The 17109-nt window shown below is 42.3% G+C and overlaps 1 protein-coding gene across 2 annotated transcripts in view; it reads left to right on the forward strand.

Moving 5' to 3' along the window:
* The window catches only part of ZNF462 (zinc finger protein 462), a 134982-nt gene extending 123579 nt beyond the window's left edge, over positions 1–11403 (forward strand). The window contains exons 11-14 of one of the 2 annotated variants that reach the window (XM_090274522.1): positions 3136–3268; positions 7278–7398; positions 8578–9604; positions 10704–11403. In XM_090274522.1, coding sequence (XP_090130648.1) covers positions 3136–3268; positions 7278–7398; positions 8578–8785 — 462 coding nt within the window. In that variant the 3' untranslated portion in view covers positions 8786–9604; positions 10704–11403. Of the gene's footprint in view, positions 1–3135; positions 3269–7277; positions 7399–7759; positions 7904–8577; positions 9605–10703 lie in introns of those variants that run through there. The other variant, XM_090274523.1, reaches the window with a different exon arrangement.
* The last annotated feature ends 5706 nt before the right edge of the window (positions 11404–17109 follow it).

The raw sequence follows: 17109 nt of genomic DNA on the forward strand, positions 1-17109 counted from the left end.
AGTCTCTCTCCTATTTGTCTCAGTTGATGGTGATGTTCCCATCTGCCAGGCATATGGAATCGGTGGTGCTCAGCAAATCTTTGTTCCAGCCTGGTCCCAGAGAAGAGTTTGGAATTGTCTTATAAATTCCCCTTTCCTCTCCTGAGCCCTCATTACACTCTATCTCTACTGTAGCAGCTATGGAAACCGGCCTTGGAATTTAATTAATGATGTCTGCCTTCCCTCCTCAACTATACTGTGAACCTCTCGAGGCCAGAACTGGGTCTCATCCATCTTTATGGGTCCCTCCCCTGTCCCTCCCTCCAATGGGGGGAGCACAGGGCCTGCCACAGGTGGGTAGCCCGTGTCTTGACTTGAGTCATTTTGTTGACTCGAGTCCTGGGCTAACCTGTCATTCCTGATCATTGTATGCATGCCACTGAAGAGGTCTGAAATTAGATTCATGAAGGAGGTAAATTTGTGCTACCATTGATAGCGGAGCCCCAAACAGAACATCATTACAGGTTTCCTAATGTGAATTGTTATTTCCCTTAGATGATGTTTTGAGGAAATCTTGGATTTCCACATTATTCTAACCACATTTTATATAATCCCAAATCATCCCTAGTTAATACTTTTTTTAAATGTATATTTTATTGATTATGTTGTTATAATAGTTCCATTTTTTTCCCATTTGCCCCCCCCCCTGCCCAGTACCGCCCTTCCCTCCAGCAATCCCACCCCCCTTAGTTCATGTCCATGGGTCGTGCATATAAGTTCTTTGGCTTCACCCTTTCCTATATTATTCTTTACTTCCCCTGTCTATTTTGTACCAAACAATTATGCTTCTTAGTCCCTGCACCATTTCACCATTTCTTCCCCTCCCCCACCTCCCAGCTGATAACCTTCCAAATGATCCCCGTATCTATGATCCTGTTCCTATTCTGGTTTGCTTAGTTGGATTTTGTTTTTATTTTTCAGATTCAGTTGTTGATAGATATGAGTTTGTTGTCATTTTAGTATTCATCATTTTGATCTTCTTTTTCTTAAGACAGTCCCTCTGACATTTCATATAACAATGGCTTGGTGATGATGAACTCCTTTAGCTTTACCTTGTCTGGGAAACACTTCATCTGCCCTTCCATTCCAAATGATAGCTTTGCTGGATAGAGTAATCTTGGTTGCAGGTTGCTTTTCATCAGATTGAATACTGCTTGCCAGTCCCTTCCTGCCAGCAAAGTGTCCTCTGAGAAGTCAGCTGATAGTCCTATAGGCACTCCTCTGTAGGCAACTCTCCGCCTCTCTCTTGCTGCCCCCAGGACTCTCTCTTTATCTTTCACTTTGGCATCTCAGTCATGATGCATCCTGGTGCCCCTCTTGAGTCCAGCTCGCCTGGGACCCTCCGTGCTTCCCAGACGTGTGTGGCCATCTCCTTTGGAAAATTTGGGAAGTTTTCCTCATTTATTTCAATTCTTGCTTCCTCATTCTGCACTGGTTGACTGTTTTTCTTCCTTATGTTCCAAATCATTGATTTGAACCCCAGTTTCCTTCCCTTCACCATTGGTTTTGTGTGGATTTTCCTTCATTTCACTTAGCATAGCCTTCACTTCTCTTATCTATTTGCCATTCGCAAGCATATCTGTCAAGCGTGTGAGCATCTTTATCACCAGTGTTTTGAATTCTGCATCTGTTAGGTTGTCTGTCTCTTTATCTGTTACGTTGGCTATCTCCTCATCGCTTAGTTCTCCCACTGGAACCTCAATCCATTTTCCCTTTTTGGATATACTTCTGTGTCTCCTCATTCTGACAGGCTCCTGTGTTTGTTTGCCTCCGCATCCCAGGTAGAGCTGTAGCTCCTGTTACGTTGTAAGGGGCGGAGCCTTAGGGATTCGTCAGTACAGGGCGACCTGTTTCACCACATTGTGGTGCTGTATGTGGGGGAGGGGTCTGAGAGGTAACAGTGCTGCCTGCCCAGCACTTGCCCCTTTTCCACGCACCTCTCCCACTTCCGCACTGGACTGGTGCCCCTCTAGCTGCTGCCCTGGCCGTCGTTCCCAGAGTGGGTGGGTCTGGGGACGTTCTAGGACTGTGGGGGCCCTTTAAACAAGCGGACTCTGCTGAGACCGGCAGTTTCTGCCTCCACCCCAGCCCCCACTGGTCTGTACCGTCAGAAACAATGAGGCTTGATTTTCCCTGGTGCTTGGACCGTGGGCTTCGAGGTCTGATGAGGAGTTGGGAAAGCTCCCCAGGTGTCCCTCCTGACTCTTTAAAATGTGTGACTGTGCTTTCTGCTGGCCTGCCACTGCTGCCGCCACCACACCAAGTCCTCTCTGCCCCGGATCTGCCCCTTCTACCTGTCTGGATGAGTTTTTTTTTTTTTTTATATCTTTGTTTGCTGAATTTCCATGCAGTTTGATTTTCTGGAACTTCTGGTTTTGAGGAAGTTGTATTCCTTCTTAGTTGTGGAGGGAGACACAGCGTGACTGTCTAGGCCTCCATCTTGGCCGGAAGTCTCTCTAGTTAAAACCTTTAAAGGGTTTTGTGTATTTATTCATCTAGATTTTTCTCAGATAATTCCAGCCTTGATAAATAGCCTGGGGTCAGTTTCAGTAAGTGATAATGGTAACAGTAACAGCATCGTCTGCTATTTGCACTGCAGTTAGGAATGGAGTGGTTTTCATCTGGCCTCCGCTGGGACAGCCCGCGGCCCTGCAAATTGATAGGGTCATGGTGGAAAAGATGGTGACTCTAGTTTTCAGGACACTGAGAACCTCTTTACCTCCAGAAGTATTTGAAACTTGGGTAGTTTACAAGTTACTTCTTTGAATTCAACTCAGAAAACTGTTTACTGGACACCTCTTCTACTCCCCAAGCTTCATGATACTTCTGATTACTGGCTGACTGTCGCTCACATGTCTTAGTAAGTTTGGTAGGGAAGGGCCAGTGTTGACAGTTCCATTAGAAACGGTGGGATGTGAGGGCTTCTACCTCTGAAACCAAGTTAAAGTGGAGGAAAGGACCTCTTAGGTACTGGTATTGTTCAGTCCTGGTTTCAAAAACAGTCACAGGAAAATGACATGGGAAAGCTCTATCCCCCAGGGCGAGCCCCATTCAGTCTGTGGTTCATTCTTCAATCGTTGTTTGGGCCTTTTTCAGGTGAGCCGGAACTTTGAGCTGGTTGGACGGGTTAACTTGGATCAGCTGGAGCAGATGAAGGAAAAGCTGGAGAGCTCTAGCAGCGATGACGAAGACAAGGAAGAAGAAATGAACAGCAAGGCTGATGACAGAGGTTAGTTTTCCCTCTGCCCTTGGAGTCCCAGATGGCAGCCAGCACATCCATGGGGAGCCAGAAGGGAGGCAGGGGTGTTTGTAGGAAGAACAGAAGGAACGATCCTTCTTAGTTAAGTAGCAGAACAGACTGACTTAAGAAACATCTTGTAAACTATTAGTAGCTATAGAAACTCCAAGGAAAATAGGCATTTTTCTCTCTCACTCTAGTGTATGTGTTTATTAAAAATATATAGCAGTGGTTTGTTTTTAATTAGAAAACCTGGTGTCTTGAGAATCTTTAGAATAAGGACTGGTGGATGGCAAGACAGATGACACTGAAGAGCTATCAGGGAATGTAAATGATTATTTAAAGTTGCTGCCGCTGGGCCGTGCACTGTGGAGGTTGCAGAGCAGGCTGCAGAGGACTTGAGTCCTGCGCCCTCTCTGAGTCCTCAGCATGGCCCTTTTCTTATCTTCCTTCTTGCTTTTTTGCCTTGTAAAGACAGATAAGGAAACCAATAGCTTTCATTTAGTTATGTGTTTACAGGAGACACAGGGGAAGGTCTCATGGCATTTTTGTGCTATTTTTCCAACTTCCTCTTGGTCTATAATTATCTTTAAAATGAAGTTTTTCAAAAGTGTGTGTAGTTAAGAGACACACATTTATGTGATCTGGAGTTGGTTCTCTAGATCGTTCAGCATAGACTATTGTGGAAATCCCAAGACGGTGCATATAAGCATATACGTTGAAATATGTTACTTTAGTTACTGCAGGCCTATCGAAAGTACACAGATAACATAAGCATGAGAAATAAACATTCTAGGTGTCATCCCAGCGATAAGAAGAATGGTGCTGGTTGCCACTGTTGAGCATTGTTATGTGCCAGGCCCAGTGTTGGTGATTTCTAGATGAACCCTTTTTTTTACTCTTTTGTAATGGAGAGGGTTCTGCGGTTGGCCTGCCTGGATTCGGTTCTCAGTTCTGCTCCTAGCTATATGACTTCAGGTAAATTATTTTAATTCCCTGTGCATCCATCATCAATAATGATGTCACCTACCTCCCAGGGCTGTATGAAGTGTAACTGAATTAACATACATGACATAAACCAGTTCCTGAAACATAGTAACTACCTAATAAATGATAACGCTGCAATGTAGGTAGTATTATTGTCCTTTTACAAATGGAGAAATAAAGGCCCAGAAAAGTTAAGAGCTCATTCAAAGTTTAAAAAACAAAAGAAAAGAACCAACTAAGGGTTGAATTTAGTCTTTTGGCTCCCAAGGCAAGATCCCCTTTATACTCCATACCATTCCCACAACCCTATGGACAGTTTCCACTGAAGGGAACTTGACCCTGAATTCTGTCAATTCTGTGTCCATTTGGGTCTCATCCTAAGGTACACATTTGCAAAATATCTTTGTTTTTCCTCCTTGGTCAGTCTGCAAGCCTAAGAAGCAGTATTTGTTGGCCATTCCCTCACCGTGTAGGTTGATTGCCCTTGTGGAGTTACCTTGCTTATTAATAGATGCCAGACTCATCCATTTCTTACAAGGAAAATGGCTGTGATCTGAGAAGCATGGTTTGTCGTTCTCTTTCCTACTTTCTTTTTTTAACATTCCACAAATATGTTCTTGGTGATGAATACTTGAGCATCTGTGCACTGTTACCAGAGCTCTCTGGAAGAGACTCCTACTGCTTCCTGACGCCCTGCCATTCCTCTCCCGGAAATAAATTACTCCTCACTGGACCTATGACTTTAGTCTGTAAAGCTGAGCACACATGATTTTAGAGGTTATAAGCATTGCAGAGGCAAGAACCCCTTTTAGTTCTCCCCTGTGACTTCCAAAATAAGAGCACAGAAAATTAAAAGAAAAAAATATGGCAGTTAGAGGTGTGGGGCAGCAGGCAAATCTTGCTTGCTTGGGGGGCCGCCGCCTTCACATGAGTGCTGTGACTTCAGAACAGCTCGGTCTGATCACTTCTCGCTGGAAGGGAGCCCCACATTCATGAGCCTTAACTGCATGGGAAAAAGAAAATCTTGGGGTGGAGAAGCATGTATTTCTCTCTCACCAGGTGGGGGATTTACATGAGTAACTTCTAGTAATGTTAATGGAAATCATAAGCCTAAACCTTCCCATCCCCTCTCGGTCCTTGAAAGAACAGCCGCCTTTGTCTCTTCTCCTTTGAATCAGTTTTCCACCATCTAGGTAGATTCTTGCCAACAAGGAGAAAAGACGCACAATAGCCTCAGGGTGTTTTTGCCAGCTGGTCTGTCTTCTAGGAGTAGAGAGTGGGAGTTGGTTTGAGCACAGCTCTGGGGACTGATGGAGAGCTATTTGATGTGTGACAGGTAATGATTGGCCTCCTCCTTTGAGGCTGAAACAGCACAAGCCATTGGAAAGAATAGATGAGTAGTTTCATGTCTCCTAAGGGTAAAGGCATACATGTGCCAGGAGCATGCCCCTCGTTGGCAGGGTAGACTTTCATCAGCCACGCTCGGTTCAGGGCGCTGCTGTCCTTGTAGTTACCCCATTCTCAGCATCCTTTTCCAGTACCAGAACTGGAGACAGGACTGACTGGCCACCCTGCAGGTGCTGCCTAGAAAGCTCATGGGGGGAGGGCGGGAGGACAGATTTGAAAGAAAAGAAACCAGGCATGAAGAAATCAAAATTAACTCAAGCAGACTCCTCCCCACCCCCTCTCATTATGCAGTTGGGAGGAGTCAGGAAGGCATTCTGTTGATTTCTTGCCCAAGATAATCCCTGCTAAGAAATTAATGCACAGAGCAGATGGTGCTGTCTCATTTCCAATGAAAAGAATCAAGGAAGATAGTCTGTGCAATTATTTTTAATGGCTGGTGTGGTGATCTTCTTAATTTGTGAGAAAATGCTCCATCTTTTGTTAAAACTGGCCCAATTCACATCGCTTTTTGTGCTGGAGACTAAGGCGGCGCTGAGATACCTATCCTGTTAACGTCACCCTGAGGATTTTATTAGCTGGAGTATCTCAGCCAGGAGATGTCTTCCTGCAATGTCTTATATGTACAGGAACAGAGTGATCATATATGTGGAGATGGCCAGCCTTGCCTGTCCCCTTCCCTCACTCTGCAGCTGGCTGCAGAGCTGTCCAGGTCCTGTGGTTTATAATTCACAGGAAAATTTGGCCCCCTGTGTTATAATGAAAGACATATGGGCTTGGGACTCAGGGTCACACAAAGGCCATCTAAGCTCTAGTCTTTGAGTTTACCAGGAGGAGTGGCCTGTAAACAATTAGCCACCCAACCCACGTTTATCAGACCTCTAATATGTGCCCGGCACCATGGAGGGGACAAAAAACGATGACAGTCAATGTTCCATGTTTACAATTGAGCAGTGGATGCCCAGAAGCTGGCCAGGATCCCTCATTAGCTGAGGACATGCTTTCTTTCACATGCTGGCCTCCTGTTGTCCCAGATTCACATTCTTGCTAGGTTCTTTGCTTGTCACTCGAATCCAGTGTAAGAGCCACCCGGTGAGGTGTTGATTATGATATCCATGACAGACAACCACATTCATGAGTCAGGAAAGGATTCTCACCTGAGGTCTATGTGTGACCTGGTCTGGTGCCTTCAGGAGCCTATACTTTATTCTTTTTCATGAGCAAAGATAAACCTGTGTCAAATAGAAAACAAATAGGTGGTAAACTGTGAGACACTGCTAGACCATCACAGAAGGAAGAGATTTGATAGGAAAAAAAAAAAAAAATGCTGAGATGCCGTTGGAATGACCCAGATTATTTGTGATAGAAGCAGCTGGAGAGGGGAGGCATGGGGACGCTTGGGGCCTAGAAACCAGAAACAATTTTTGAGAACCATTCCAGGAATGCCCTTAGGTGGAAAGCTGGGTAGGAGAAAGAAGAAGGAGTCTAGAAATTGCTTTCATGAGTGAAGGGAAGGAAGGAGGGGCAGTTTCCTTATAAATGTAGGCTTGTGCCTTCTGCCTACTCCCACAGCAACACAGGTAACACTTGTTCTGCTTTCTCCTTACAGATATGATGAGATTTTCTGACCACGGGGCTATCAACACTCAGAAGCGTTTTCCGTGTGAATTTTGTGGACGGGCATTTTCACAGGGCTCTGAGTGGGAAAGGCATGTGCTGAGACATGGCATGTAAGTTGGACCATCCCAAGGACGCCTTTTCCCAGAGTGTGGGGTGGCAGGGAAACCAGGTTCTTTTTTCTTTTCTTTTCTTTCTTTCTTTTTTTTTTTTTTTTCCTTTTTTTTTTGTGGTTCCCCTGATGACACCCAGACCTCTCTGTGTCACATTTCCTGGCATGGGAGGAGAGACAGGTGTCAGGAATTAGGTTTCTCCTCTTTTGTTGGTTTTTAAAATGATCGCCTAGATGTAAGTCAAATGAAAAATCTTTTTTTGATACGAATGACAAATCCCACTCAAGCTGTCGCGTAGAAGTTTCGCGCTTTCTCCAGCCAGTGTCCCTTCAGCTTTCATTAGCGTGACATTCTCTGATAGAGCGTGGACCGGGGTCAAAAGATCTGGCTTCTGCTCCTGCCTCTGATGACTCATTCCCTGAGTGGCCTTGAACATTCCCACGCACCTCTTGGTGCCTTCAGTGCTCTGCCTCGGGGACAGAGCCAGCTTCTGCCTGCCTCCCAGGTAGGTGGGAGCACACCTGTAAAACACGTATAAGATCCTTGAACATAAAATTGCCCTTTGCACAAAACACTCTTAGTCCACTGGGCACAGATCCTACAAGTTGATCCTTGTAGCAAAAAATACGCTTGAAACCTGAAGCATCTAAGCTTCAGGGAATATCACTTAGCTTCCTAAGGCATGGGTTCCATCTTCAGGTTTTTGCTTTTTGTTTATCTCTGTGATTTGTTCCTAGACCTGTCTATTAAGTCTTTAATGCCCAGGTTGCTCTTTGAGTCTTAATAAACACAGCCAATCCCCTACCTTCTAGGTTCCACTAATGAGTTTGAGCATAAGACAATCTTTGCTATTACCACTCATGACTTCACACTGTTCCCAGTAGAGGAGGGAACATAAAAGTTATGTTAATCGGAAACAAACCATGATGTAATCAAATCATAGTATAATAATGGATATTTTTGTAGGTTTAAATGCTAGAAATACTTGACCTAAGCATAGCATGTAGCAAGGATAAATCACTCACAATTTAGTCATACCTTTGTGGCATTTGTTCCAAGGAAATGAGTCCTTATTAGGACCAGGGAAATAAGGATTTGAGTCTTTTTTTTTTTTTTTTTTTTTTGTCTTCTTAAGAAAAAATATATACTCATCTGTCTCTATCATCCATCTTTTTCCAGGGCGTTGAATGACACCAAGCAGGTGAGCAGAGAAGAAATCCACCTAAAAGAGAGTGTGCAGGACAGTATTAAGATGCCCTCTATAGAGGAAAAGGAAGATGATGAGGCTATCGGGATAGACTTTTCCCTAAAGAATGAGACAGTAGCCATCTGTGTAGTAGCTGCTGACAAATCTCTCCTGGAGAATGCAGAGGCCAAAAAAGAATAAGCGTTTGGTGAAATTCTTAATCACACCTTACTTGAACCGTGATGAAAAGTGGGCGGGCCAGCTTGGGCTGAGAAGTGGGGGACAGAAACGAGAAGACAGAACAAAGCTGCTTTTTAGGACTGAACAATCTATTTTCAAAGCACTGGTACCTGTGTGAGTGAGTATGTAAATTAAAGTTATTTAAATGGTTGGAATATGTGGCTCCTTTTCCATCACTACATCTTTTCTTCCGGATCTTCATCATGGAAGTTTGCTTTGTTGCAGAATACGGAAGCACTTCCCATGCACACGGTGCGCTCTGTGGTGGTCTTGGACAAAATATGTGGAAACGGAAGCTCTGTGACAGTAGAAGACTTCTTAGGGGAACAACTTTTCAACGCACAACTTTCAGTGCGTTTTTCTAGTTTTAATACCTTAAGCTTTTTCAAGACCTAACTGCAGCCGCTTTGGGAAAAAAAACAAACAAACAAAAAACAAACAAAAAAACAAAAACAGAAAACAAAAACTGCTTTGCATAAAACAGTCACCTGTTTCCTAGTACCTCAAACTTAACCAAGGGAATTCTCTGCATTTGTCAGTACTACCTGTCGTCCTTGTGGTTAAATGTAGAGAGAACTGCTGGGCAAGATGGTGAATGGAGAAAAAAAAAAAAAAGAGTTTTAAAGAAAGGAACACAAATTGTGCTTAAAATCCCCACGTGGGTTTTATTTCTTAAAATACTGTGATTTTTTTAATTATTTTAGTAAAAAACAAAACAAAAAAAAGAAACAGACTTTAATGATTAGATACCTGTTTGTGAATTGTCATCCTTTATTCCAGGTAAGCTGTTTATTAGTGTTCAACTATAATTTAGACTTTGCTAGATTCATATGAGCTAATTTTAAGGTGACTGTGGAGTTTTGTTTGCCACATGTTCATTTTCTATCAGTTCGAGTGTTACAAACACAGCACAATTCAGTTTTTCATATAAATTGTTTTTTTGTGTGTGTTGTCATTGTTGTTTTAATTTGGGGGAAAGGGAGATTTAGTTTTTTGTGAATAGGAATGTTTTTATTTTAAACATGGAAATAACAAAGAAGTTAACTTTTCTTTTTCTGTTTTATTTTTTTTTGTTTTTGTTTTTGTTTTTTCTTTTTAATTTAACTAAAGAACCAAACTTTCGGCACAGCTATGCAGCTTGTGGGCCAGATGAGGAAGTCCTCTTCACCCTTTTGTTGCTTGTCAAAAACACACTCTCCGTCTCACACACATCATTTCTGTTAGGAGGGGTTGGCTTTTGTGTGTGATTTAAAATCTGTGTTTTTTTGTTTGCATTGTCTTTTGGGGGACAGGGGATCCCATCCCTTTGGTGAGAATGGACAAGAAATACTTACATCCTACAAGGAGCCTGGAGAACTGCTTTTTTTCTGTTTGTTTCAATCTAGCTGCCAGCTGCTCTGTTTCCCCATCTTAGCTTTTTCAGGAGGGAGCAGCGTAGACGACATCTAAGTCTACATTTATAATATGTTCTGATTGTGAACAGAGAGTTTTCGTTCCAAAAAGTAGAAAAGAACTTTCCTTGAAGCCTAGGTTTTAGAAGCCTGTGTGCTTGTGTGCTTGAATGTGTGTGTTCTCATGTGGGAGTGTGTGTATGTGTGTGTGTGTGTGTGAGAGAGAGAGAGAGAGAGAGTCCTTTGATTTTCATGTTTTGTTTTGTTTTTGTTTTGAACTTGGAAGGGTTGGGGGAGGGGGAGGGGAGAAAGGGAAGGGGAATCGCTGAGATGACAGTGTCCCACATAGCTTCAAATAAAATCCATGGAAAGATACTGCATTTGTGGAATAAGTGCTTACTTGAAAAGCATGTTCTTCTTTTATTTTCTTGCTGTTAAGAATTTTTATTTGTAGGGCATTTATTTTAATTTAATTTTTTTTTTTTTAGGGATGAGGGCCATCACGTGGAAACCAGAAAATGGGGAAAGTGTGACCTATCTAAACAAAGATTCATTTTGTGTCCATGTTTGTTTTTAATTGGCCTCATTTCAAATGAATTAAACAGTTTCATACCTGGATTGGGTGTTTATAATAATTACCAAAAAACAAACAAAAAAGAAAAAAAAAAGAAAGGAAAAGGAAAAAAAAGAAAATAATTGTGACATGCTTTTATCACTACTTTATTTTTCAAATAACATGTAAATATTGTAATCCATTGGATTTTGTTTTGCTAACCTGTTAATAAAAATATGGGACCATTATCCTTTTAACAAGGCTAGAATGTCTTTTTTTTTTTTTTTTTTTTTTTTTTTTTGTTCAAACATACCTGATATTTTGTGGCCGCACATTTTGGATGCATTATTATAATTCTGTTGACTGTAATGACATAGAATTTACAACATGTTTTTTGTTTAATTTATACAGAGGACATTTTTTTTTCAGAGCTTGAGAGAAGAAAATAAATAGCAAAATGATAACCTATTGACTCCGATAACCAGGGTCTCCCAATACTTGGTAAAAGACAGGGAGCTTCTGAGTTCTTGAAGCCAAGGGTTTAAAAAACACACAAGTAGGTTATTCAAGTTGTTTGCAACATACATTTTGTAATAAAATGTGAGAAATTAATAAAGAATTTTTTTCACATGTGTCTATGTGCATCTGTTGTAGATCATTTCTAGATATAACTACAGATAAATGTAGAAATAGTGCAGCATTGCCTTTCAGTGCATGGATATGAGAGATTTCAAGCTATTGAATCTACACAGTTATGAAAAGCAAAGGTAAAGTTAAGGTGAGGTATGAGCTCGGGTTTTAAAATGTTCTTATTTCTGCATCAGGGATTTATCAGCGACTGGGGGAGTTTTATAGAGGGAATGTTTTCCATCAAAAATGTGAATCAAAGAGGTGTAGAAAGGTTCAGAAGGAGGAAATGCCAGTGATTAATGTCATCTGGGGACCCTGAATCCATGAGCACAGTTATTTTAAACTAACTGCAAGTTACAACCACTGCCACAAAATTAGTGTGCATCCTGCACCAGTAATTATCATCATTGAGCTACCCTGTTATAAAGCAAAGGAAAAATTAATAGTCATGAAACCTTGAAGAAATACAGATCAAAAGCAACACCACCCGTTGTTAAATTGAGAGCTGATTTACGCTGCCTACCTTCCGTGTTAAGTGATGAAGGGTTCGTGGATTATTTGTTTGGAGCTCATTCTAGAAATCTGGTTCTCACCATTCCTCATCTTTATCCCTTTCACAAAGGAAAGTTTTACTTACAAGAGGATATAAAACAGAAAACAAATTTAGATAAATCAGGACGCAAGGGAAAATGAGGACTGAGTAGCAAAGTGATGATAGGGAACTGGCAAAATGCATATAAGCCACGTATTTGGCTCTGAGCATCCTGGTTAACAAGGCTGGAAATGACCAATCAAGAATTACAATCTTAGTAACTTTTTATTAAGTACTCGAGGTACTCTGCCTTTTTTGGAACTACAGGTTGAGAACTTTCTTCTGTATATATTTCTAAAAAATAAAAGTGGAGGTGATTCCTACAGGCCCTTCTGGGGACTGGGGGGTCTCCACTCCCCCTTTCTCCCTTCCCCTTCAAAACAAAAAGTAAAAAAAGAGAAAGTGATGTAATGGACTTGTCTGTTGTAAAGCATAGCTATTCTCTCATGGCCTCTATCAAATATTTAATTATCAATGGTTTTTTACTGAGTTCATGTCTAATTCATACTCCCTCTGTATTATGGAAAGGAAGTGGAATTTACTGATATTAGTCATGGTAGGACTGCAAAGGAGTACCACCTTAGCACAATGGAAGTTTAATGCGTATATATTCCCAGTGAGGGTCAGTGCAGGGGTGGGCAGTGACCTTACATCTGGTGATTCAGGAATCCAAGCTCCTCCATCTATCCAAAGATACTATCATCTCAGCAAATGAATCCCAGGGTCACTGCCAAGAGCTTGGAGGTGGCCTACCCACTCAAATGCCTCATCCAGGAAGTAGCACATGTCACTTCATGTCTTGCTTCATGGGCTAAACCTGGTCACACAGTCGCATCTATCCACAAAAGCAGTCTTGTCTACTAGAGTGCCCAGGAAGAACACATGAACTGGCACCATCTACTACAATCAGGAACTCATAGAAGTGTTCCTTTGGAAACAGTAGGGGAGCTAGAAACCCTCTGTTCTTTAGAAAGCACAGGATGTTGGTCCCGTTATCCATGTACTTAACCAATATTTTTTAGCAAGTATTTGGTGCTCACTACTGTATAACAACAAGGGAGACATGGCACCTGTCTTCCCACAGCTGACGAATAGTGAAGATAGACATGCAACCTGGGAGAAATGACACCAATGAAGATGCTGGGGCTTGCTAGGCCCTTGGGTCCTGTCGTGAGGCTTTGCCCCCACCACTGTGCTGATGCTTACTACCCTGGGGAAAGGTGACCTTGATTGTGAATGCCTTTTCTCTGTCCATCTAAAAGCACACATTTGATTTAAGGAGACATATGAGAAATTGATTCCTCATGTGCAGGATGAGTCTTTAACCCTTAGGTTTAACAAAAATTACTCTTAAGATATGCTCCTTCCCTTGCAGCTATCCATATTTCAGGGCCAGGCATGTATTAGGGGACAGCACTCAATCATAGGAGACCATAAGACTCTTTGAACTATTGTGCTCATCATCTCCTAAAAATGTCTGTTCTTTTCCAAATCCCCTGCGTTGCACAAGCCGTCTCCTTGGCCTCCGTGTTGAACTCCTTTTCTTCATAAGAAGTTCCCTGCCCTTTGAGGCTCAGCCTAAATATAACTTTTGATGTGAAGCCTTCCCTGATTTCCTACATATCACAGTATAGTCACCCTACTTATCACCTGTCCCCTGTCTTTTTTTTTTTAATTATATCTTACCAATTATGCTATTACAGCTGTCCTGATTTTTCCCTCTTTCACCCAACTCCTTCAGGCGTATAAGTTCTTTGGCTACTCCATTTCCTGTACTGTATTTTACACCCCCATGACTATTCTGTAACTACCTGTTTGTACTTCTTAATCCCCTCACCTCTTCACCCATTCCCACACACCCCTTCCCATCTGGCACCCATCAAAACACTCTCCATATCCATGATTCTGTCTCTGTTCTTGTTTGCTTAGTTTGTTTTTTAGATTCCATTTGTGACAGATGTGTATTTTTGCCATTTTATTTTTTATAGTTTTAATCTTTTTCTTAAGTAAGTCTCTAACATTTTATATAATAATGATTTGGTGATAATAAACTCCTTTAGTTTTTCTTTGTTTGTTTGTCTAGGGAGCTCTTTACTGCCCTTCAATTCTAAATGATAGCTTTGCTGAGTAGAGAGATCTTGGCTGTAGGTCTCTGCTTTTCATGATTTTGAATACGTCTTGCCAATCCCTTCTAGCCTGAAAAGTTTCTTTTGAGAAATCAGCTGATAGTCTTAGGGGAATTGCCCTGTAGGTAACTAACTTCTTATTTCTTGCTGCTTTTAAGACTCTCTTTATCCTTAAGCTTTGGCATTTTAATTATGTGTTTTGGAGTGGGCCTCTTTGTATCCATCTTGTTTGGGACGCACTATGCTTCCTGGACTTGCATGTCTTTTTCCTTCATGAAATTGGGGAAATTTTCTTTCATTATTTTTTCAAACAGATTTCCAATCTCTTGCTCTTCCTCATCTCCTTCTGGCACCTGTATGATGTGAATGTTGGACCTCTTGAAGTTGTCCCAGAGGCTGCTTATACTATCCTCATTTCTTTGGAATCTTTTTTCTTCTTGTTGTTCTGATTGGTTGATTTTTTCTTCCTTATGTTCCAAATCACTGATTTGATTCTCAGCTTTATCCATTGCGTTGCTTTCCTGTAAGTTGTTCTTTATTTCAATTAGTGTATCCTTCATTTTTGACTGGATCTTTTTTATGCTGCTGAGGTCCTCACTAAGTTCCTTGAGCATCCTTATAACCAGAGTTTTGAACTCTGCATCTGATAGATTGCTTATCTCCATTCCATTTAGCTCTGTCTCTGGAGTTTTTATCTGTTCTTTCATTTGGGCATGTTTCTTTGTCTCCTCCTTTTGGCAGTCTCTCTGTGTTTGTTTCTGTGTGTTAGGTAGAGCTTCTTTGACTCTGTGTCTTGGTAGTGTGGCCTAATGTAGTATAGGTGACCTGTAGGTTCCAGTGGCACAACCTCCCCTATCACCCAAGTTGGGTACTTGAGGTATGCCCTTTGTATGAGCTGAGTACACCTTCTTGTAGTTGAGCCTTGGTTGCCGTTGGCAGATCAATGGGAGGGATTTACGCAGGCCAGTCAGCTGCGAGGACTGGCTGTGACCACTGACCACCAACCTCCACCCTCTGTGGAGGATCAGCTGTACAGGGGTAGGGTGGTGGTGCTCCAACGTGGTCTGTAGCTGTCCATGGGTTGCACCGGCACTGGGGTTTCTTGGGTGGTGCAGGCCAAGGTCAGCCCCACCTGTGTTTTGTCCAAGACCACTGGGCCTGAGCTATAAGGCAATCTGAGATAGCTATTACTTTTGCTGGGCTTGGAAATCCCCAGGCAAAGCCAAGCTGTGAATCTAGGCTGGCTGCTGCTAGTGCCTGACTTGGGGCTCACTGAGGCCAGCTGTTTGCTTGCTTGAGATTACACTATATCACGATTCACTTATCGCGGCCTCACTGTATTGCGGGATTTTTAAAAATATTATATTTAATTATTTATCGCGGATTTTTTGCTATATCGCAGGATTTTGTGGTACTGTATATATATGTTGTTAAAGTTATGTAGGTTTAAGAGTGTGGAATAAATGTAAGGTTCCTACTTGTCAGGGAGGGGTGCGGGGGGGGTGTCTAGAATGTAATACCCGTAATAAGTGAGGGATACTGTGTTTAGGAAGTTGTGAAGCAGGAACCAAGACCAACCATTCATATGGAAAAGCAGCTTGGGTGGACTCGTAGGTTGGGTGGGGCAGAGTCTCTGGGGATCTCCCAGGTGGGTCAAACAGTGTTAACCACGTTGATGGAGTCTCAGATATGGCACCAGCTTGCCGGCTCTGGCCCTGTGTGGGGAGGGTTTAGAAAAGGAACAATGGCCTCTGCTCACCTTGATGCCAGACACTTCAGTTTTTCTCAATATGCCGCTGGTGCTTTTCAAGCTGCTACCCCGGTGCTGAAGCTCAGAGTAAGTCTGAGTAGGTGAGTCTGTGTGTGGGTTCTTTAAAAGGCACTTCTTGGGGATTCAGCAGTTTCTTCCACTGACTCAATCCCCACTTGTTTTTGCGGCCAGAACTTGTGGGGACTTATCTTCCTGCCAATGAAACCCTGGGCTGGGGGGCCTGGTGTGGGGCTGGGACTCCTCACTCCCGAGATATCCCTCCCAAATTTTTATCCATTATGTGTGGGTGAGGGACCAGCCTGTTTGGCATCTGTACCCCTCCTACCAGTCTGGATACATGTGGTTTCTTTAATTCTGTAGTTGTCAGACTTCCATTCCACTCGATTTCTGATGTTTCTGAGTGATGGTTATTGTATACTTTAGTTGTAATTTTGATGTGGTTGTGCTAAGAAGTGAGCCATGTCTGCCTAAGCTGCCATCTTGACTGCAAGTCTGTCCCCTGTCTTTATAAACACTTATTGAAGACTCTTGGCCCTGGCTGTAGCTCAGTTGGTTAGAGCATCATCAGGTTACACCAAGATTGTGGGTTTGATTCCCAGTCAGGGCACATACTAAAATCAACCAATGAATACATAAATAAGTAGAACAAATTGAAGTTCTCTCTCGCTCTCTCTTTCTCTCTCTCATCCCCACTCTCTAAAGTCAGTAAATTAAAAAAAAATTTTTTTTAAGATTCTTCTCTTTCCCATCCCCCACTCCTACTCAGACTTGAAGTAGCTGAGACACATTGCTGTCAGATGCAGCTAGCCTTTTTAAATTCAAATATATTCCTGTTGATACCAAGTGTTAGTGATCTGTTTTGGCATCAATGGTACATTTTCTTCCTGAGCTTGAGTCTGCTGTTTTAAATATCTAAGTAAAAATACGCAGTTTTGTAGGTGAAAAATATCTTTGAAACTCTAAACATTCTTTGTGTGTGTTGTGTGTGTGTCAGAAAACTGAACACCACTGTTCTCTCTTAAGAGGTCACTTTGGCCACCCTTTCCCGTCCTGTCCAGAGGTGACTAGGAAATGGATGGGGAGGGCCACTGGGTCTAAAGATTGGACATCAGTGGTGACCAGCTGCAGAGCTGGGGAGAAGAAACCAGAATTGGCCGTGATGGCAGTGTAAATGTGTGGCTGCGACAAGTGGGATAAGATGATGGTGTCAAGATGTAGAAAC

This window comes from Furipterus horrens, unplaced genomic scaffold (assembly GCF_987537825.1).
Source record: "Furipterus horrens unplaced genomic scaffold, mFurHor1.1.pri manual_scaffold_4, whole genome shotgun sequence".
Taxonomy (NCBI): Eukaryota; Metazoa; Chordata; class Mammalia; order Chiroptera; family Furipteridae; genus Furipterus; species Furipterus horrens.